Genomic DNA, 24,143 nt, shown 5'->3' with positions numbered 1-24,143 from the left:
ACCACACCCTTCTCAGTTTTTCTTTTGGGAAACAGGTTGTCTTGGGTAAAGCTAGAAGATACTACAAGTGACACTGGATACAATGCTGTAGGAAGTATCTGTGGAATGGAAATATGTGGGTTTGACTCCATTCTTGGACACACAGGGAGTTCAATTCCCATGAACTTATAGTATTTGGACCATTCTAATAAATAGTGTCATTGTTCCATCTAAGAAAGACACACAGCTCCATGAAGCCCACCCTGGCAAGTTAGATTTCCTCTAAGGTACAAGCAGTTCCTCTGGGAATGCTAAAACAAATTAATTATAATTCTAACAGGGAAAACCATTAAAACATTGTAACAGTTTACATTGAATGTGTAAGCATATAATTGCTATGTAGTCCCAAATCTAATTATATATTATATATAATATCATATATATTTATAGTATATATAGCATTATATACACTACAGCATATATTATACAGCTATATGCTATTTTACTATAAATATAATATAGTATATATATACTAGAGAATATAGTGCATACCTTATTTAGTATATATGTACTATATATACTATCTAATATATACCCTAGATATCTAACATATACATACATAATATATAGCATACATATATAATATTAATCATATAATAATTAGTAATATAATATCACTAAAATAATATTAAAAATTTGTTCCAGTAATATATATATCCTCTCCTAGTGGCAAGACTTGAAAAGATTAATTACATGCTAAAAGTTGTATTTAGAAAAATGTACATTTTGTGGTAGATAAAAGCCTGTTTTCTTTTACTGATTTGAGTGGGATATTTATAACCTCACCTCTCTAGTAGGTCTTGATATGGAGTTTTTGGCTTGTTTTATCTAAAATGTGAGCATTTTTGTCTTTTTAAACAATAAGATCACTTTGACTTTCTTTTTAGCTGAGTCTTCTGGGTAGCTCTAGCTCTCCTGGGACTGGCAATGAAGACCATGTTGGCCTTGAACTCACAGAGACTGGTTAGTCTCTACCTCCCAAGTGCTGTGACTAAAGAAAGGCATATGTCAGCACACCCAGCTAAAAATCATCTTGTTCCAATTAAGTCATAAGTAAAACCAACACACATCTAGTTCAAGGGAGCTACTCAAACACGTGCCCAGTCAAAAAGTCTGTGTTAAATATCCTTTAGAAAACAGAGTGAACACACGGAGTCACACACCTGTGTCTGCTTGGGGCCAATGTCCATCCTCTTAAGAAGGTCATTTAAAAAGGCAGTGACACTTTCCCAGGGGTAGATGCTGTTAGAGCCATCCAGGACGATGACTATGTCCAGCTGTGTGCTACATTCTGTAACAGAAGAAAGCATTATACAAGTTAGATATCTACCTTCGTAGGAGTAGGTGAAGTATTTTCCTGGCTGGAAGAATCCCATCTTAAAAAATGCACTCACTGAACCTGTTGTTATTGTATTATTTTTAGAAAAGCTTAAGTGAAGAAATATTGTATTTAGTTATAAGTTTGGAGTTTGTGTCACAGAAATTCCTGTCTGTCTCTGTCTCTGTCTCTGTCTATTATTTTTCCTCTTCCCCCTTCCTCCCTCCATCCTCTGAGACAGGGTTTCTCTGTATATCCATGACTGTCCTGGAACTCGCTCTATGGACCAGACTGGCCTCAAACTCAGTGATTGGCTTGCCTCTGCCTCCCAAGTGCTGGGATTAAAAGTGTGCACCACCACTGCCTGGCTGTCTACTTTAATTTCACACACACACACACACACACACACACACACACACACACACACACTTGAGAATTTTCACATCATGGGTTTGATATACCTTTTCTATTCTGTACATCTCAAAAGAAGTTATTCTCCTCAAAGACATTCACCGTTTAAATACAACCAGCATGAGAGCATTGGCTATGAACTTTAAACACAGTCCTCAAGGTTATTTACACTAATATCAATTCCAAAAGTAGGGGCAAAGTTTGGTTATATACTGACAAAACAAATGTTTGCTTAAGTGAATAATGCTAGTAGATGACAAATCCTGGAAGCCTTTTGGTGTGTTCTTCTGTATACATGTAGCTCACGCATTGCTTACGGTTTCAAACATGCACAAACATTGCATAAAATGTGTACCTTGTACAGGGGCGAATGACTTCACAACTTGAAATGTAGGGCTGACATCAGAGCATATGCCAGTCGTATAATGTAAATGTCCACATCTATAGGCATACAATGGCCCACATGCCTTTAAAAAAGAAAAAAAAAATGCAAACCTTTAAAACTGAACATTATCCAACAGGGTTCAAGACATGAATGACTACATTCCCTTTTTTTTACGAGATAAATCACTCTTTTCTTTCTCACCAGAAATCCTCCATTCGGGTTGGTGACTAAAGTTGATCCAAATGTCATGTTTTCTTTTATTTCTGTGACATTGGGAATCGATGTGTTAACTACAAAAATAGAACAAGATTTCATGAGTGTAAAAATATGTTTCATAATATGAAATTAAGTGTCTCCTCATTAAAACATTCTATTTGCCTGGCTCATCTCATAGCACATTCTTGTTCTGGTTCAACTAAGTAGACTTCCCGGTACTGGAAATATAATGAACAAGTTAAGGCTAAAGAGCTGGCTGATGTCCCGGAGACTTTGTCTGTATCTCTGGTTCAAATAGTTTGGCTGGACTTTGAAAGAATGCAGAACTAGCATGGCAAGGAGAATGTGGGATTGGTTTTCACACGTTTTTGTTAATTAAAACAAATGCAATATTGAGTTTCATAAGAGTATAGCGATAATTGATGTTCTTCGTTATAAACAACCAAAGGCAAAATGTAACTTCTGGAAGGAAAACTGGCCGTGCATAGAGCAGGAAAGTCAAACAAAAATGTTTTTATCATGACTTTGAAATTCATAGGGATGTCAGGAGAGCTGCAAGGAAGCTGGACCAGGATTAGAGAAGTGTCCAGGAAGTTTGGATGAAGAGAATAAGGGAAGGGGGAGCAGTAGACAGCTCAAATAGGAACAGTGGGCCGTAGCATTCCAACCTGACCAAACTGGCAAAGAGCACTGCTTAATCATTCACCTTCAAAAAGAAAGACTGGACAAGGAAAGGGAAGACTTTTAAACTCCGCTTGCAGTGGAATGCATAAATATTTGAAAGGGACACAATTTGAGTTCAAGAAAGACTCTTAGCACTGCTGCACTGTTCCTGTCTGCACGTGTCCTCACCTAGAGACTATGAGGAAACAGATTCCTGGATGGCCCATCTCACTTCCTAAGCTGAGAACTGGGTTCTGATTAAAGATTCGGTTGGCTTTGTTTTGAAACCAATTTTTTTCTATTTTTTCTATTGAAAATAGATTTTTTCAAACAATATGTTCTGTGTGTGGTTTTGCCTTGCCCAGCCCCTCCCAGCTGCTCCCTGCCTCTTCTTCCATGCAAATCCACACCTTGCCTTTCTCTCATTAGAAAACAAACAGGCATCGAAAGAATGACAATAAAATAATGATAATAACATAAAGATAAGAAAACCCAAAAACAATCTAATCAAGCCAAAGACACAGGAGGCATACATAGGTTCAGAAACACACACAGAGAGATCCATAAAAACACAAAACCAGAAAAACATCACATATGCACAAAGGGATTATAATATTTTTTAAAGACATGACAAAGCATTATGAGTCAAAGAATCTTGAACTGGGCTACTGTGTACATTGGCATCAAAAGATCTGGATTTGAGACTTTAAATGATGGTTACCCAGAATAAGCATTACTATAACAATTATAGGATACTGAAAATGTTTCCTAGTAACCTGAAGAGATCAACTCCAGTAGTCAGATAGGACGCTCAGTGGAGGCATGGAGACACCAACCCACCTATAAATCTTTCATCGCAACATTGGTCCTGACTACAAGAAATGCAGAGGCAAAAACAGAGTAATGATTGGTTTAACTTGGGATCCATCCCATGGGTGGGCACCAATCCATGACACTATTACTGATGCCATGTTTTTAATGTTGTTTGTGTAAATTCTGCTCCTGAAATCACATGGAAACCCAAACATCTCCACTGAGGGTCCCTGCCCCCAGTTGGCTATGATTGGGAAGTACAGTTGCCAGTGGTGAATGGCTGGGCAGAGAGACAGAGGTGGGACTGTTGGGATTCCTGGGCAAAAAATGCAGGAAATAGGGAATAGAAGATTCTGCAGTATCAAGGGTATAGAAAACAGACAACACTGAGAAAGGGCAGAAGGGTGAGGTAGAGGAAATGTTGGTGCAGATGAAATCAGCCCCATGGGGCTGTCCAGCAGGGTCCAGGGCAGCAAAGATAAAATATAGCTTTACTAAGTATCAACTCAGGAACATCGGAGGGGAATGTGTTAGCCACATGGAGGTTCAGGAGTGGTCCAGCCATTGGGCAAGTTAAAGAATATTAAAAAATAAGCTGGAGTGTGTGTGTGTGTGTGTGTGTGTGTGTGTATGTGTGTGTGTGTGTGTGTGTGTGTGTGTGTTTCATTCATGAATCCAAAATACTTGTGCAGGTGTAGAGAAGGTGCTTGCACTTGTCAGGAGTATAGAATTAATCATTTACTGGCAGCAGTATTGTGCTTGCAGACAGCAGCCTAGCTCGTTGTCCTCTGAGAGGCCCTATCAGCACCAGATTGAGAAAGATGCTTACTATAAGCCAAGCATTGAACTGAGGTTAGGGACCTATGGAAGAGTTAGGGGAACGACTGAAGGAGCTGAAGGGGATAGCAACTCCATAGGAAGACCAATGACATTGACTAATCTGTACTCCTGGGAGCTCCCAGAGACTGTGCCACCAACCAAAGAGCACACACAGGCTGGTCTAAGATCCCTGGAACATATATAACAGAGGGCTGCCTTGTCTGGCCTCAGTGGGAGAGGATATGCCTAATCCTGGAGAGATTTGATGCCTTAGAGTGGGGGAATATGAGGGAGGTGAAGGCAAACGTGGGGAAAAGAACTCTGAAAGGGGAGAACAGGAGGAGGAGGAGGAGGAGGAGGAGGAGGAGGAGGAGGAGGAGGAGGAGGAGGAGGAGGAGGAACATTTTGGATATAAATAAATAAACTTTAAAAAGAAAGAAAAAGTATTTTCTACTGTTTTTGATGTAGTTAAAAACCTCTGAGCTAGTTTGAAAACTATTCTAGCTTCAAGGATAGGGGACTAGTTCCTGCCAAAAAATTATTTTGTAAATAACAGTATAAATCCTAGAAGAGGAGGAAAATGCATAAAGCGACCATCTGAAGGCGTTGTGAAATGACCTCAAACGTGCAGATGCTACACAGAGTCCATACTTAGAAGAAGCAGGTACAGGGTGAAGTAACTGGTTTGGTGTTTCACTTTGGTTTTCCTTTTCTTTTCTCTTTAAAGAAGTACCCTATTAGGTAAAAAATTTCAAACAGGAGTTCTTGGTTTACTACCTTGAAGAAAAAGAAGTTAGAAATTTAGGGCCAATGACAGCATCTTTAAAAGGGCGCAGGGAGTGCCTTGGAAAAGACGCCATGTAAGGACAATGACAGTATATGTTTATGTATTCTGTCTGTTTCTCTGGAGAGCCTGAAGACGCAATGTGAACAGTGGACTCCACACAGTCTAGTGGAAATAAAAAGAACCAAATCCAACTTTAACAACTTCTAACTGAAAAAAATTCAGAATCTGGGTAATGTGTTCTGCCAAATAAATTACCAGCTAGTATAAAAAATGAAGAGCACTCAGAGGAATATAATAGATAAGTATTTCTATACTTATAATTAAAAACTCGGTTTGTTTTAAAAATATGAATAACTAAGGAGAAGTTGTGTGTGTGTGTGTGTGTGTGTGTGTGTGTGTGTGTGTGTTCTCACCTCAATGAAAGGTAGCAGACAGAAAAGATGTTGAGCATCCTTGGTGCTACAATGTCTAGGCACAAGGGTATTGAAATATCTATGGTAGCTGTGCTCACGAATGTAAAGGAAAATACTCATAATGAACAAAGAACTTAGAAAATGAAAACAGGAGAACTGAAAAATGCACTGTCTACAGTGAACTTGTAGACATAAACCATTTAATCGTTTTTAACAATTTATGGATACTGAAAGAGTTCTAAATCCTCTCTAACTTTAGGAGTAATTTTTCTAGTCATACCGCAGACAAAGTGATATTTTTATCAAAACATATCTATTTTGTTATACCTATGTCTCATATTTTAAAAAACTACTAATATACTTAATTACGGTAATTTCTGTCATTCAGTTTCCTTTACAAACTTGTATACTAAGTTGCGTTTTATGGGAGGAATGTGGTAAATATGTCTATTTGGCAAACCACTAGTTTTCAATGGATGCTGAACACTGGAAGGAGGTAAAGCTACAAATAGAATAAACTATTCAATAGCTGCTTCCTGATACGTTACTGAAATAAATTAAGGACTAAGGGAGCCACGATGCCATTCTATATAAATTCCAGATGTCAAATGGAGAATGATCATTTATTACCTTTAGTTTTTTCTTGGGTCACTTGAAAGTTGTGTGCAGTGAGAATATGGGCATGAGTCAGGACGGGCTGTTTAATTTTACGCACCTGGTAAATCCAACTTCACACAAGGCATTGGTGTCTCTCTCCCAACCGGGCACTTATAGACATCCCCAGTTCGTGCTTTGGGTTGGCCAACTAAAGGAGAACCAATGAGAACCCTGGAATTTGAAAGGAAGCAATTTCAAATTTTAAACAGAAGAAATGCATTTGTTTTAATTATTTTGTGGTAAATTCTAAGACAGTAGACGTTTGTTCCCATACTGGTTCCCATACTTGTTACTGGATCATGACCCTGTTGGTAATTTAATTCTATCTAAAATAAGTAGAGTGTCACCCTTGTGTTCCAGACTGCTAGTGTTGTTGTAAATCTTAGCAGTCAGTATGGCTATCATTAAGAAAACAAGCAAGAACTGCTAGAAAAGATGTAGAGAAAATGAAACCAGCATATATTGCATTGCCTACAGCTACTCCAAATCAGTAAAGGTCCTTTAAGTCAGTGATGAGGCTGGAGAGACATCTCAGTGGTTAAGAGCACTGGATACTCTTGGGAAAGACCTGGGTTTGGATTCCAGGATGCACATAGTGACTCACAAACATCTTTAATTCCAGTTCCAGGGAACCTGATGCCTGAGTCTGGTTCTGAGACCAGTACATGCCCATTGCATACAGACAAACACACAGATAAAAACACCCGTACACAGAAAATTAAAATAAGTATTTTTAAAGATTAAAGAAGAAGTACACACTAAGAAATAACTAAAAGTTGCATAACCATGTGATTTAGCTACTCCACTCTAGGGTATACACTTGAAGGATTTTAAGCCAGCATGCAACAGAGATAATTATACTGTTATATACTTAAATTATATATTTCTTGCTACACTATTTACAATAGGCAAGATATGTCACTGGCTTTGATGTTCATCAGCAGATAGAGTAAATATATATAGTGCACACACACACATGCGTATGCATATGCACATGTGCACACACATATACACACAGACAAAGGCAGACACACACACACAAACTAAAAGAGAATAAAACTATACCATTTGCTAAAAAAGAGAACCAGATATTGTGTGAAAGAAAAAAAGACAGATTCAAAAAAAAAAGCATTTGATATTGTCCTTTATATATAGAAGCTAGATTAAAATAATCTCTATACAGATTTAAATATATGACATGAAGGTCCAGGGGCATCCATATAAAGGCGGAGGAGAATTATAACAAAAAGGAGGGCAATGGGGAGAAAGACAGGTATCATGTTTTATCTAACAGGCAGAAGCTAGAGTTAAAAGATGCACCCATGACTTATAAATTGCCGGAGCTTGCTTGGGGGGAGTGCAGTCAGCAGGCTGGGAGAGGAGAAAAAAGGACGAAGTGAATCCATATGAGAAAGTTAGATGATACACATATATAAACATGGCATAAGGAGTCATTTTGTATACTAACAAAAGTAATTTAAATAATGAAGAGAGGTATGAGATACCATAGATTTTGCTGTATTGCCTTCTCTATCACTGCCACACTAGTCACAGCTAAGCCTGCTACTGGGTTGCTTTATGAAAACCACAAGTATAAATGCATTTTTTCCCACGAGAAACTGCCAATTTCAGAGAAAGCAGGAAACATAAACATGAGCTCATCCTGGGATTTAGTATGAGAAGGTCTTAGCTTATAATCACTTGGGAAGCCAGCATAGCTGTGATACCCAGGATCAAAGCACATGTCTTTGTAGACGACATGACGAAATACTCCATCACTGGTGAGGAAAACTGCAATTCTTCAGCTCCTCCCAGCTGCAGGCTGGGCTCAGGTCTGTGCCATTCACTTAACAGTCTCCCGGAATATCTTCCAGGGGAAAAAGACATTTAAGTGTACGTAATTTGTAAGGCCCTTCAGTGGATCCCTAACTGGCAATGTGTTGATGGCCAAAGAAATATAGCCAGCTTCTAGGACTCTATTACAAACTGTAAAACTCTGAACTTAAAGATTGTCTGAGACTATGTTCTTATGAGTTCAGAGAGAAGACACACACACAAATTAAAGTATTCTAAAACCATATCTATATATAGTTGGGAATAGAAATGTGTCTCAATACTCTAAAATAATAAATATAGATTAGCTAAAGTTTAATAGGAACTTATGTAAATAACTTCACCACACTGCTCATTACTGTCTATATTCGTACAGGATGTGGGAAGCCTTATTTAATAGGGGTTCATGTGAAAAAGTCATGGAGGATTTGGTTGACAGCACAAAAGCATGAGCCAAGGGTTTATTTTGGTGCCAAAAATGCTAATGTGACCTTAGACTGGATTGCTGGAAATAGATGCTCTGGACAAGGAAAGTGATAGTCCCTCTGTGCTCTGCCCTGGTCATGTCTGGAATCATCGTATTAAGTGGGACATAGGCACAATGGAATGCATTTAGTAGACTGTGACTCAGACGGTGCAGAAGCAGGCAATTTTTGTCAGGGAATAGATGCTCAAAGGAAAACTGGGACATTTAGTAAGGAGGAAAGGGCCCAAAGAAGGACCGAGAGCACATATAGGGGTACCAACACATAATCAATTTAACTACTTGAAAATTTGTCATGCTGACAAGTGATGGGATTTATTTTCTATAAATTCTTTGTAAGAGTTTGTATTAATATAAATAAACTTATAAAAACCAAGTTATTAAACAGAATTCCTTAAACATGCAGTATGTTGTATCAGCTAAACAATTTCTGATGTAGACAAAGAATGTTAAGAATATTTCAAGCTTTTAGGACATAGTTCTTATTTCTAGGAAGCTATCATTAAAAGTATTGTAAAATAAGGAAGAAAATTTGCTATGTCAAGGTGATGCTAAGGGAAATTTGAGAAATAAGGATGACAGCAAGAGTAATTGATTACTGCAAGGACATGGTGTAAAATCTTGTGCTGCACACAAACCAGAAGTTAATAAGTGCATATACCAGAATGAAAATGTGTTTGTGACCTAATTCAAAGAGAGTTCCAGCTATTTAAGTGAAACACTGGTCTAATTTAAAGGAGATGAAACCAAATTATTAAAGTCATTATAGAAGCACTGATAGCATCCACCATTTATTGAGTTTATACCATGTGCCAGACACTGGCCTAAGTGCCTTCCATATATTAAAACATTAAATTCTCTCCTTAAAAGATAGTGTGAGCTATAGAGCTAAGCTTTGTGAATTCAGACATTGGTGTTTGGTGTTTACTGGATAATCTGGTTTAAGATAAGTCTGCTCGTGTCAGTTTTTTTTTTATTTTCATGAATAAAATGAGGGGAGACCCTCATCTTGCATGATCACCACAGAAGTTAACACAGTTAAGATGCACAAAAGGTTTAGAAAAGCATTGTGTTCATGTCATGGGCTACCTAAGTGTCACTTATTTCTATTGATAATGTTTCTTTATTTCAGATTAGTAAACAAGTAACTGTGTAACACACTGATTGAAAAGAGAGTATGTAAAAACACAACACCGTACATCAAGATTAGGTTTTTATAGTATTTTTTGTGCAATATGTCTGCATAGATTTATTTTATGGTTTAAAACAGTTTAGAGAAATTGACACCCTTATTGAAACAGGAGGAGGAGGTTAGATGCTACTAATATGTATTTAAAATGGGGCTGGAGAGATGACTCAGTGGTTAAGAACACTTGCTGTCCTTCTAGAAGGAGAGAGTTCAGTGCTGAGTACCCACATCCTGTGGCAGAAATACAAACTCTTGGAGATGCCATACCATCTTCTGTCCTCTATAGGCATTGGTACACATACTGACATGCACTCAGACACATAAGTGAAGAGAAGAAGAGTCTGGCTAGGAGGTGCATGTCCTGGTACTTTGGAGGCATCAGTAGAAACAATAGGAAACAACAAGTTGAAGGCCATATCCAGTTACGTAATGAGTTTGAAGCCCTTGTTTGAGACCTGACTGGGGAAAAACAAACACAACACAACACAACACAACAAAACAAAAGCTGTGTATCTGACATTTAACCCAGGCCATGGGATAAGGATACAGAAGAGATAAAGGATGATATTTCAAGTGTCTCAAAACTGAAGCATGAAGCAAATTGTATGGATCCCAACAGTGCATGAATCTGAACTGAGTACAAACTCAGTAAAGTCTTAGGAAGAAAGCATAGCTCTTTTGCCAAGTGCATGGAGTTTAGTGTAGCAGGATAGAAGTTGATGCTGCAGAATTAGATGAAGTTCAAATCATGAATGCTATTATAGTCCACATTAAAAACTATTTAAGTTTAAATACCACCAAACATATATGTATGTATATGTATGTATGTATCTATGTATGCTTGTATGTATGTATTAATCCACCCACTCATTTTTGAGGCAGGATCTTTCTAGGTAGCCTAGGCTAGCCTACAATATGTGATCACCCTGCCTCTACCTCCCAAGCGCTGGCCTATAGGTGTATGTCACCATACTTGACTTCCATTTACAGATGAGTATCACATGGGACCTATTTGCCTACATTGTTGTGGATAAACTGGAGGGAATTAAAGTTAGGGGACAAGGTGAAAGTTCAGAGAAGATCTGAAACAAGGAAATAGAGAGGAAAAAGAACCAATTTTATACATAAATGTTTAGGCTATAAGCTGCTTAGTGTGAGTTCCTCCCAAAAGAGAGCTAAGAGAAAAATGAATGGTTCAAAGAGGTTCTTTCAAGATATTTCTAAGTACACACAGGAATAGGGTTAGAAGAAGAAAAAATAAAGGGGATGAGAATAATCTTGTGTATAGAAATAAAGAAAAATTAAGTAAAGGCTTACTTCTCTAGGTAGCTGTGATCAGCTTCTTTGGAAACCATCTAGGAACTCTTCAAGGTCTTAGCAAATATAATGAAACTAACATAGTAACCAATAAAAATTGTCCTAATGTCACTGCTTTGCTCTCTTATCAATCATATTAGAGGCTATTTAATCCTTCTGGAAAAATTCCCCCAGCCCTGCATAAAAGGGGGTCTGTGAGCCCCTCAGGTGGTCGCCATTTTCATAAATGGTGGCTCCTACATGCTGGTAATTTCTGCAGAATAAACGCTCACTGCCTTTGCACACTGTTTGGGTTTCAGTTTTTCCTTCAGCGATTCTTGGACCCTAACAAAACCACATGAAACATATATAAGCATACTGTGAGCCTGGAAAAGTCTACAGGTAAATATTACCTCCTTGAAAGAGTACAGAGAAAGAGAGGGCTGAAACCCAGCATGTTTGTGGAAGAATAAAATTAGATAGGAGTGACCAGAGATGGAGAGAGGGAGAATGCAGAAGCAGGGGTGTCACAGAAGTCAGAGAAGGGAAAAGACCCAGAGTGGCAAGAGAGCATGGAGGTTCTCGTGTGGCCTCTTGTACTCCTTGGGGCAGAATGGGCTTCTTCCCAGCATAACTGCCTTCAGTTTCCCAAAGCTGACGTATGTTACCTGCAAGATAATCAGCTTCATTTCTTCTATATTCAGTTCTCAAAACAAATCCTAAATTAAGTGGGTGAAAAGAGATCATTTACTTGAAGCAATGAAAGTCAGAACTCCATCACAGACAAGGGCAGGACTCCAACCATCTGGGATCCTCTCCTACCTGAGCTAGCTAGAGTTCGTAAGTATAACATTCCTCATTTTTAAGACAAACTTGTTCCTTTTTGCACTCCCTATGCAGTGAGGGACTCTACTGCCTCTCCTGTAACACCAGTTTTTCTTTATTCTGTCTCACAACTGTTATACATAAGGAGGTTGACTCCATAGTACATTTCATTTGCTTTAACCGCTTCATATCTTGTTGAAAAGATAAGTCTAAATTTATTAGTATAGGCTCATCCCCTGGATTTTAGCCAAGATCCTTGAAATAAATTGGCTGCAGACTCAGCTTCCAATCTCACCTGACATTCTGAACCTATTTCTTTCTCTGATATCTGTGACACCATGGGTTTATTGACACTGTTCACATGACATGACTTATATGAGTTAACCTATCCTGGACCATGTGATTAAGAAGTCAAAATACTAAAGCCAAATGAATAGACCCAAGGGACAGGAGAAAACTGTAATCCTCAGAATCTTGAGGAATTATAAAAATCAGTGACTCTTTGTGTCAGTAAGTATTGAGGTGATTGGTTAGGCAGCCACACGGAAGGAATTTCCTGTTCCTCTGGCTCTTACAATCTTACTTTATCCCCTTGCAGAGCCATCTCTAAGATGTTGCAGGAGGTGTGCTGCAGACACCTCAGCTAGGACTGGGCTTCAGAACTTGGTTCTTTGAGCAGTTATGGTATTCTGTACTGTCTCTGTTGCAAAGAGATGCTTCCTTGATAGAACATAAGAACTGACCCCAAAGGAACAGGAAGTTTGCTGTGAGATTGGGTCTGGCTACCTAAACATGATCTGACCAAAGAAAACACCAGTAGACATGCTACTGTGGAAGAGGGGGGCTCATGAGGCCTCAACTACAGAACAATAGACAATAAAGGAAATGTCTTCTCCAGGGAAGAACACACCAAATGGTTATCCAATATCAGTTAGGGAGGGAGCAAATCACACACACACACACACACACACACACACACACACACACACACACGTACACGGGCACACATACACACACACACAAAACACAAATGACTGAAAATGTTGCACTTATATATTTAAGAATATATATGTGAAAATATGTATATTCCTACGTGTGTGTGTGTGTGTGTGTGTGTGTGTGTGTGTGTGTGTAATAATAACCAAAGAAAGAATAGCTGAGCGTAGAAGTGCATGCCTTTTCCTGCCCCCAGGAAGCAGAAGCAGACAGATCACTGTGAGTTTGAGACCAGACTGATTTACAAAGTGAGTTCTAGGACAACCAGAGCTACATCATGAGAATAAGTCTAGAAAAAAATAAAAAGAAAAGAAGACAAAAAGCAAAGGACATGAATTTGAAAGAAAGCAGTGTTAGGGCTGATATATAGAAAGAATAGGAGGGAGGAAAAAGAAGGGGGGAGTAATATAACTATATTATAATCTCAAAAAATGAAAAATTATATAATAAAAACAGGAAGAAATTGTAAGTTTGGGCCTCATATCCCCTGGTCCCTCTGTCTGTCTGTCTGTTTCTGTCTCTCTCTCTCTCCCTACTTTGCAAAATATCTATAGTCATTTAGGGGATAAGCAATAGAGTAGCACATTTGTAGAGTGACTTCAAGTGACTGAATCCACTCCGGAATACTAGGTACAGAGTCAAGTACATTTTTATAATGGATGGGCTATGGGATATCCAGCATCTCTTGCATTCCCCAAATTCCATCATGTCAATGGAACAGATATAGTATGTGGGGGTGAGCTCACTAGTTAGAAAATATAGTATTAGCATAGTAAACCTGTACAAGGAATGAAAATGGAGTTCAGAAAAGCATGGCATTAACAAAGAGGCTGTGAATGACAAGACAGAAGGAGATGGAGATTGTGGACAGTTCAGGGAATATGTGGAGGCAGGAGAATGAAGACCAAAAGGACAAATGTTGGGAGGAATGAGTGCTGGAAAACAACCGGATGAAGCTTCCAATACACATGGGGGAAGGTGGGCTGAGACAGGGTTTGGCCTTTAGCACAAGAGAGACTAACTAGCAAATATAAGGAACCAGAATCTGAAGTGATAGAGCAATTACAGACAAGACTTACAAAGGAGAAAAAAAAATGAAGACCAAAGTGGAAGTATATGAAATGTACTCCAGCAGTACAAGATCCAGACCGCAAGTTTGGGGGTTGCAGCAGTGGTAGAAAATGCACCAGCAGGATATAGCAAATAAAATGGTTGTTTACTTTCTTGGAGGCCTGTTTCCTCTGGCAGCCATCATGTTCTTCTTGAAGCACACGTAGCTTAACACTTTAAGCCCAAGTAAACCTCATTTCCCCCTGCCTAAATAAAGCAAGATCCAAGAAAAGTGTCAGCAGAGGGTCTGTGGAATTCCAGCAATCCTAGTCTGGATTACATTGTTCTTTTGTCTCGTGATACTGACCACCATTCTGTCACAAAGTATAGCTCACCTCTTCTAAAAACTTATCATTTGGTGTGCCTCCCTCTCTTGCTCCCCAATATCAGTAATTTTTGTTCACTTTGTGTGTGTGGGTGATGGTTTTATTTATAAAAAATGGGAATTTGATAAATATTTTTAGCTGAATAAATGTTACTTAAGTTATAATAAAATTAATAAATAAATTATCACATTAATCATTAATAAATTAATGCTGATTTAATGTATTAATTAAAATATGAATCAATTTATTTAGCTGAATAAATGGATGACTGTTAAATACGTGGATCTGATTTTGTGTTTTATGAAAAACTGAGATTCTTGGACTGTGAAGTCTTCTTTACTCTGTTTTCTGTTTTAGAGGGTATTTTGCTTCTAGAATGTTCATATAGGACTCTGGGTCACAAAGGGCATTCCATCAACTCAAGGTTCTAGGGATTACGTCTTAGGAGAAACTGGGCTGAATGTCTGAGGGTGTTCCAGCACATCCTGGTCTTGTCACATGCTTGCTATATAAACCCTGTGGCCATTCCCTGACTCAGTTTCCTGTCGATGAGATGACTATCATTGCAGTGTCTTTCCTGGGGTCAGCACGAACGCCTGAGTCACAGAACTCTTGACTCAAGTTAACTTGCCACTCTTTTAATTCATTTTTTGCTCTGTCTTTCACTTGAGACACATTCTCACTCTGAAATCCTGGCTATCCTGAAGCTTACTATATAGACCAGGCTGGCCTAAATTCACAAAGATCATTAGGCCTCTGCCTCCTGAGTGCAGGAATTAAAAGAATGCATTATCATGCTCCACATAAATCTGGGTTTTATATACAACATTTTGAAATGAATTGTTCATAGAAAAAGAGATAAAATGGTTTGGAGGTATCTTTACTGATCTCTACAGAAACAGCTAATGAATGCAAGAATAATGAAGGCTAAAGAAAATATAGTTCCAGTTATAATAAAAGCTTAGTGGGCTGAGAAAAAAAGTGCTATTCATATTAGTCATTCATGTTCTCATAACCATGACCATTTTTATTTGAAGAGTGGGTAATCTCTGATGTCGTTCTAGAGGGAAAATTCATAGATTGGGTTTTTCCATATTTACATTATTCCATAGAAGCTTTTAAAACCTAACTCTTGATTGATGTGTAACAGAGCCAACCAAAGTCACTCTCAGACTGTCACAAACCTCTTTCAGCCAGGTTTTGTTTTTCTTTCATGAGTGGAACAACTGTTTTGTTATCTCAAAAAAAAAAAAAAAGAAACTCATACTGTGATCCTATTAATTATACTGATATTGATTTTTAAAAAGGAAGAAGGTTGGAAATGAATTAAGCAAAAAAAGAAAACAGGCAATTTTAGCAGAGAGGAAATGTCAGTTTCAAAACTCATTATAAACAATGTAAAGTAAACGCTATGCTAAATTCTATAAGAGAAGAACTTTAGGAAGTCTTTTTCCCTCCCAGCTTGAATAAGTTTTATCTAAAAGATATACATATTAGCTGCAGAATGCCAGTCACACAAGCCATGGTACCCTTTCCTAGCATAATCCAGAGTCATCCAGGGAAAAACCAAAGGACAGGAGAGTTTTGATACACATTGAGCTGAGGATTGAGTTTGGAGGGATCATTTACTTCCAACCTGACATCTAGTAGGGGAGAACATGCCCAGTAAAGTCACAGAAGTCTCCAAGAGAGGTAGCCTGGACATCAATTAAAAGGTCCAGTGCAGAAGAAATGGACCAGGAGAGAATAATTGGAAGCCCCAGATGACATTTTGTATGTTCCCCAAGTGCCTGAGACATTGCTTTTCTGGTGGCTGCTACAAAGTCTGGGAATCTGGAAAGCTTTTGGAGAGCCATGGATATTTTAATCATTTTTCTTCATAGCAAGATTATTAAACCAGTTTTGCTCTTCTGGGTTCTTCGGAACCACGTAGCAATCACTTGGATGCTAAAGCTCATGCTAGCCTTGATGAGTAACACTGATTTTAACCAGAGGTATGTATGATGAGGTCTGTTACCGAGAAAACACGTGGTTTCTGGGCAGACGTCATAAAGTAAATTGGTCTTGGCAATAAACTCTTAAGAGGTAAAGGGGAAATAATGCTATGCTCATGTTGTTTTAATTCTTCCAACAGAATTTAAACAATGTTTTTCAAACATGTATAATGACCCCAAAGGAATTCCTTCTTTAGGCATGATGCAGTCAAGAGGTAAGATGAGTCAAACTGTTTTTTGTTTATGTTTTGCGTTTTTTTTTTTAGCCCCAAGTTGGATCTGTTTCTAGAATGTGGGCTGTAAATATGACTTATGAAGCTGTTCATCCTTGAAGAAATTAAAACAACGGAATCCACCTTGCCCAAAGTCTGTGAGTTACTCTATACTGTATTTCCCAGAGTAAGCCTGCATTCTGTCTGTTTATATAAACATTTGCAGAATATCCAAACATGTTTCTCCATCACCAATGTCTGGCGCTCTTTAGAGCCACTGTTGGCCACCATGCCACCTGTTACAGCTCGGGCATGCTGGCATGGAAGTCTTTTTACTTTTAAATTCATTTATTCATACCAATTCTGTTGTTGTGAAAAAAGTGATGTTAAAATAGAAACAGGTAGGATTGGTGAAGATCTTTTCCCAATTTGTTGGTTGCCGATTTGTCCTTTTGATGGTGTCCTTCACCAATCCTACATCAGATAGAGGGCTAATATCCAATATATATAAAGAACTCAAGAAGTTAGACTCCAGAAAACCAAATAACCCTATTAAAAATGGGGTACAGAGTTAAACAAAGAATTCTCACGTCAAGAACTTCGGATGGCAGAGAAGCATCTTAAAAAAATGCTCAACTTCATTAGTCATTAGGGAAATGCAAATCAAAACAACCCTGAAATTTCAGAATGGCTAAGATTAAAGATTCAGGAGACAGCAGGTGTTGGCGAGGATGTGGAGAAAGAGGAACATTCCTCCACTGCTGGTGGGGTTGCAAATTGGTACAACCACTCTGGAAATCAGTCTGGCGGTTCCTCCAAAAACTGGGCACCTCACTTCCAGAAGATCCTGCTATACCACTCATGGGCATATACCCAGAGGATTCCCCACCATGTAATAAGGATACATGCTCTACTATGTTCATAGCAGCCCTATTTATAATTGCCAGAAGCTGGAAAGAACCCAGGTATCCCTCAACAGAAGAGTGGATGCAAAAAATGTGGTATGTCTACACAATGGAGTACTATTCAGCCATTAGAAACAATGAATTCATGAAATTCTTAGGCAAATGGATGGAGCTAGAGAACATCATACTAAGTGAGGTAACCCAGACTCAAAAGGTGAATCATGGTATGCACTCACTAATAAGTGGATACTAACCTAGAAAACTGGAATACCCAAAACATAATCCACACATCAAATGAGGTACAAGAAGAAAGGAGGAGTGGCCCCTTGGTCTGGAAAGACTCAGTGAAGCAGTATTTGGCAAAACCAGAACGGGGAAGTGGGAAGGGGTGGGTGGGAGGACAGGGGGAGAGAAGGGGGCTTATGGGACTTTTGGGGAGTGGGGGCTAGAAAAGGGGAAATCATTTTAAATGTAAATAAAAAATATATCGAATTAAAAAATCATTAATATAAGATTAAAAAAATAGAAACAGGTAGCTGATATCAATATATTTCCCAAATGCTCACAAACTCTCACAAACATTGCTATGTAAAATCTGGTGCTAGCCATGAAAATGGCGATTGCCCAAATTTACATTTTAATGTATTTGTGATAAAGGGGAAAAGCCCAGAGAGTCTTGAGATCCATCTCTAGCACTGCTTTGAGTAGTTCCCTTTCTCGAGGAGAACTACCCTTTAATTCTTATTTATTTATTTTTATGTAGTTGTGCTTCATGGAATGGAACAGCATGTTAAACAAGATTTAGCTATTTAGTGACTACATAATGGCCATGTGCATATTATGTTTATGTATGCATATCAGACACAGGGCAGGGAACCAGGTACAGGTGGGCACAAAAGCCAAGCACTAAAGTGTCTGTTCTACTGTGTTTGTTTACAGATAAGCTTTCCCACCTCTCTGTATTCTGTTTTAAAGTTTCTAACTATCTAGATACCAAGCTGTTTAAAAATAAAGCCATCAACTTCCTAAGAAGATTGATTCTGTAAATATGTATGCAAATATGTCTCTGTCAATGATTGTCCGTTTTCCAAGAATCCAATATTGAAATTTTGGAATATGTCTTATCACTTCGATATCTTACATTTGTCTGTCTAAAGTTCTATCAGACTTAATGATAGAAGTTTATCTGTGAATAATGGGAAATGGAAAAGTCATTCCAAGCTGAGGAGCCTCATGAGTAAAGGCAGAGTTTTAAAGACAAATAACAGATCGTAGAACAAAAAAGAACTTCATCTAAGTTGATGTTGGATAGACATTGATTTGATTCCAATCACCCCTAGGGCAGCCCTGGGCCTTATCTCTAGCATTATTTGTTTTATTTATGTTTATTTGTTTGTTTGTTTGAAACCATATTTCAAGTAGCCTATGTGGGTCTTGATATGATGGAGAATGACCATGAACCAATGACCTTCCTATTTTAGTGCCTGGAGTGCTAGGATTTCGGGCTGTCTTACCAAGCCCTACAGTCGTATCTTTTAAGTACTAAATCAGATTCTTGCTTGCAGGTAGATTTCATAATTCATAAGCAATGCACTCAATCTACACTAATTTCTAAAATGGCATTTAATACAACAGCCTGCAGTGGTTTCTCCACGACCCTTTTTGGTTCTAAATTCTGTTATGTGTCTTTGTTACTCTACCTTTACTCATGATGCTGCTCAGCTTGGAGTGACATTTCCGTTTCCTCTTATTCACAGATAAATCACCTTTCAGGACTGAGATATCAAACAAGGAACTGCTTTCTTCTTCCTGAACTCCCAGGGAGCTCACAATATATCCCAACTACTGTTGATTCTTAGTTGTTATAAGAATACCTTGTGGATTATAGGTTTCTATTTCTTTAATCTGCATTTCCCACAGAGTTAGAGCAATGATGAATATGTAGGACATAGTGGTTGCTTAATTGATCCAAACAGCAATGGCTAAAGAAAAAAGTCTTCATCTTCTAAAAACTAGTTGTAAAGAGAACTCATTTACATTTAATGCATGAAGTGAGATCTGTAAGGCATGGTCTCAGATCTAAAAGAAAGCTGGGCCCTTATTACTGTCTAACAGATGTCTCTAAAAGTCATCGTGTACTTAAAGTCCAGTTCAGTATCAGTTCATTCAGACATTTCATTGGCAACATTTGCTTAGCAACTCTGATTTTAATTGTTAATTTCTGCATTATTTGTTATGTCTCTTTCTCATCTAGATCTTCACCTCCAAGAAGACACAAAGACTCTGAGAATGAGATGTATTACAGCAGCAAGACCGCATTCACTTAGTTTCTTAGTCTTTGTTCTCACAAAGAAAATGTACATTAAAAAGAAATTTTATAAAACATTTTGTCAATATTTGACTGTCCTTTAGGTAGGTATTTTCAGTCTTCAAAGCCTGATGTTCACTATAGCTTTCTTTAATACATACACAAATGTACCTATCAATGATAGGTAAAATCCATCAAAAAGAAGCCTGGCTCATTGGCCTACTCACCATTTCCCCACATAGGTTGAGCTTTTGAACTGCAGGCACAATTTTTAGAGGCATGTATGTAAGTGGTGTCTGGTCTCTAAAAGAATGACTTTGTTCAATTTTATAAACATCATGGGGTAAAGTATGGGGAGTGTAGAAAATATGGATAGAGGATGTAAAACTTCATAAAAATCTTGGTAAAATTCTCACAAATGGTAATATACACATAGAAAACAGCATTCATACTTAGAAAATGTGAAAACTCAAATTATTACTTTTGATCATCTCTAGGGAATTATTATCAAACTTAAAAAGTCTAGAGAAGAAATCAAAACATACATTTTCTATGTGAAATAATAATTCTAACCTGGCACATTACTGTTATCCTAGACAATAAAAGTCTCTTTTACTAGGAAAAAAATGGGCTTTTAAAATTAAGAAGCAGAGACTTAACTAACTCATACTTAGTTCTCTAATATACAATTTTAGAAATGTATATTGACTTCCATTAGATGGGATGAAAAGTAAAAGATCTCTACTATTTATTTTGTGAAATTGTTAAAAGTTAAATATATTTTAATTTTTCTATAATGAAGTTAACCAAAGATTCACAGTATTAAAAGAATATATTAGAAATTTAGTATGGTTCACTGTCATCCATACATACCACCTAGTATACTATCAAAGCACAAAAAACAACCAACCAATTAAACAAATAAAACCCCCAAACAAAAAAATCAACAAAACGAAACATAGACATAGTCCCCAGCAACTACAGTAATAGTCAGTCCTTCTGGACATCTGACCTCCCATCTTTTCCTTTGTAATGAATCAGTCAAGTATTCAACTAACTGTACAATAAGAATTAAACTGTTGAATAAGAATAAGGAAGACTTGCCAAAGCAACCCAGTTACTGCATACTGGGATAAGAATCTTCCTTGAGGTCATTGTAGGAGTTAACCATCAGAAATCTCTAACCACTTCCTTTAAAATTCTAAGGAATGCTGCGTCTTTGACTTCACGTCAGCTTCCATCACCGGCCCACTAAAACACATTTTCTAGCACAAATGAGTCATTCAGTTAATGTTCCATTCATAAAACACACTGAAAATATTTTCCATTTCTGTGTAAGAGAGCTGGACAACGACAGAGCCTGTTTGCTTACCATTTGCCTTCTTCATTTTCGTATTGTTGAACAGTGTAGCCAAACATGTCCTCCACTGGGCCACTGAAACTCATCGAGTTTTTCACATCAACGTTGAAGGAGATGCAGAAACCTAGTATAACTTTGAGAGGGGGAAAGAAAAGTCCTCTTACATAAGGTTGGCATTATGTTTTGGATTATGGAAGGCATTCCTAAGGTTAGCAATGAAAGCTGTGCTCTTACAAAAAAGAACATTGAAATCAGGAGCCTGAGCGCTCTAGGAAGGACCCAATAGGATGCTACTCATTAAGCATCAGCAAGATGACTTTAAAGATGTTTAGAAATTAACATCTGTACCATTCCCAGAAGTAAAATTCCAGGATTGAGTGGGAGTCACAGAAACTAAAGATGACGAGTGAGTTTGCATATACTCTCCCAGATGTGATTCCTGTAGTAATCTTAAAGAGCATCCTTTCCCCATTGCAAGTTCTGAAGATGCAGGCGGTTTCATTTTAGCCTCACTTTCCCCATACTGTTTCTGAAAGGAAATTGCCTTTCGTCTTAATGGTCTTTAGAGAGTTGTCTACCCAGGCCTGAGATAAATTCTGTTTCTCCTATGGAACCAAGTAGAGAACAGAAGTTTGTAGCAGTGCAAAAATGCCTCCATGCAATAGTGTGGAGTATGATAACCTCTCAAACTTTTATTTTTATTAAATTAAATAATATTCTCATCAGCCCATGCCCAGTAAATATTATATAAACATTGATAGCTTATCTCTTTAATTTCCCTGTAATCCAGGGTTTTTTTTTTTAAGTTTTAGAAGAAGAGTGACCATGTACAAAGGTTCTGAAATCACAAGCTCAGATGGAGGGTACCAGATTCCTCTTTTGGTCCTAGTTTTGAAAATATACTTACAAGTTTCAATATCCACCTCCTAAATGTAGCTAACAATTCTTCTCAATGATTCCCCACCTTATACTATAACAGCACAGTCTAAGATATGCTCAGAAGTGATTAAACTCAGATTCTCAAAACTAGATTTAATCTCACAGATTCTGGAAACTTCACTGTTCTGTTCCTATGGTTTGGGTAGATTTAACATATCTAATCTTCTGGCTCTTATTCACTCTAAACTTTTTTTCAGGATGCGTCCTGGAAAATTTTCTAAAATTTTTCTAAATCCAGCTTATTCTAACTCATAGTCTTCAAATTACAGTAATGGCAATAACTGTTTACTGATGCATGGGATTCTAAATTAATTGAGAGAAAATATTTGCAGAAGAAAACAACCGTACATTTCATGTGTAGATTTAGCAATATGGTCTTTGTTGAACTTTCAGTTGTTAAAACCTCTTTGTTGATTTTTAAAGAAACGTCTTACCAAGATAACTATTATGTCTATTTATGTTATTATTATCTGAGATTCCCCCTCCCCTAGACAATGAACGTCTTAAACTGGGGACCATCATCCTCATCTTTTCATCCTTTATATGACTCTGGCACCATTCCTCGTGCACAGATGGGCAGTGGCACATGTGCAGTTTGGAAGACAGCATGCTGTAGAGGGAAGGATGCCAGCTGTGGCTGGAGAGGCACTGGCAGCCACTCACTCTAGCGAAAGGAGACTCTTGAAAGTCCTAAAGCAAGGGGGAGATGGATGGGACTTGGCAGTGGGAAGAAAACTTCTACCCAGGATTTGGGAGGGTCTCCGTGAGTAGTAAAACATGCAGGACAAATATGGGTGTGAGACATGAAGCCGACTTCCTGGCTGGCACGAAGGAAGCAGACAAAGAGTGGATGGCCAGGGCGCATCCTTTTATGTACACTTCTCCTTCATTCCTCTCAGGCGATGGGCAACAGCTGGGTACCATCCCCTACGTCCTCTTTTAGACAGATATTTTCAACAACGATCATCCTCTGCTCTAACCCCCTAGTAAATGAGCTTACCTGTTATATTCTGGTTTTACTGTTTCAAACAGTTTCAACAGATTATTTCTTTCACATAAGAAATACACAAAATATTGCCTCCACAGTGTGGTTTCTTACCCTCGGCACTACATGCAATTTTGTCATGAGGAGCTGTGCTGAACTGTATTTCACTACATCCATAGCCCCAATGCACATTCTGGGAGTTATGACAGTCAAAGTGATCTCTAGACACTGTCAACATCTGGTGGAGTTGAAATCGTTTAAGAGTATAAGGACCAGAACACTACCACTGAGGATTACACCAGCTGCAGCCATCATCTGAGGGCTTGCAAATTTCAGCTTCCCCCCAGATTTCAAGAATCAGATCTCCATGGGATCATATTCCTCTTAAAGTGTAAGAAGTAACTCTCCGTGACTTTGCTTCTTTTTCACCATATCTATGCAGGCAGGAGAACTGATCCATATTCAAAGGAATCAAGATTTAGACAAAATCCAGAAAGCATCTTTTTCTGGGGAAGGGGGGATCAGGGTCAATTTGATTCCTTTGATGGATTCTTATATTCATCACATTATCTTATGTTTTTTTTCTTCTTCTTTTTGAAATTCTCTCCTAAAGGCCACTCCGCTACTCTTCGACATGAGACCAAGCGTGTTTGGTGTTCTTGGGTCTGTTTATCCTACGTGTTGCATGGAATGTCTAGGGGTGGGTGCTGCATTCCCCCCCCACCCACACTTCCTGTCCTTACAATTCTACAGGCAATTTGCTCAAAGTGATTGTAAATCTGTCCTTTTTATGTTCTCTGAGGCACCAAGGAGCCTGTAGCACAGGAGATAACATTAAAAAAAAAGTAGTTTACAACTTG

General features: G+C 38.1%; 1 protein-coding gene across 1 annotated transcript in view; it reads right to left on the bottom strand.

Moving 5' to 3' along the window:
* Itga1 (integrin subunit alpha 1) overlaps positions 1-24,143 on the bottom strand; it is a 151,572-nt gene that overhangs the window by 73,450 nt on the left and 53,979 nt on the right. Inside the window, exons 2-6 of the mRNA XM_052160041.1 lie at positions 21,372-21,492; positions 6,580-6,692; positions 2,355-2,443; positions 2,124-2,235; positions 1,203-1,330 (exon numbers count right to left, since the gene is read on the bottom strand). Of these exons, the coding sequence (XP_052016001.1) occupies positions 1,203-1,330; positions 2,124-2,235; positions 2,355-2,443; positions 6,580-6,692; positions 21,372-21,492 (563 nt within the window). The remainder of the gene's footprint in view (positions 1-1,202; positions 1,331-2,123; positions 2,236-2,354; positions 2,444-6,579; positions 6,693-21,371; positions 21,493-24,143) is intronic.

The sequence above is a fragment of the Apodemus sylvaticus genome, chromosome 16 (genome assembly GCF_947179515.1).
Source record: "Apodemus sylvaticus chromosome 16, mApoSyl1.1, whole genome shotgun sequence".
Classification (NCBI taxonomy): Eukaryota; Metazoa; Chordata; class Mammalia; order Rodentia; family Muridae; genus Apodemus; species Apodemus sylvaticus.
Note: the sequence above shows the minus strand (reverse complement) of the source record. Positions and strands in the feature narration are given on the sequence as shown.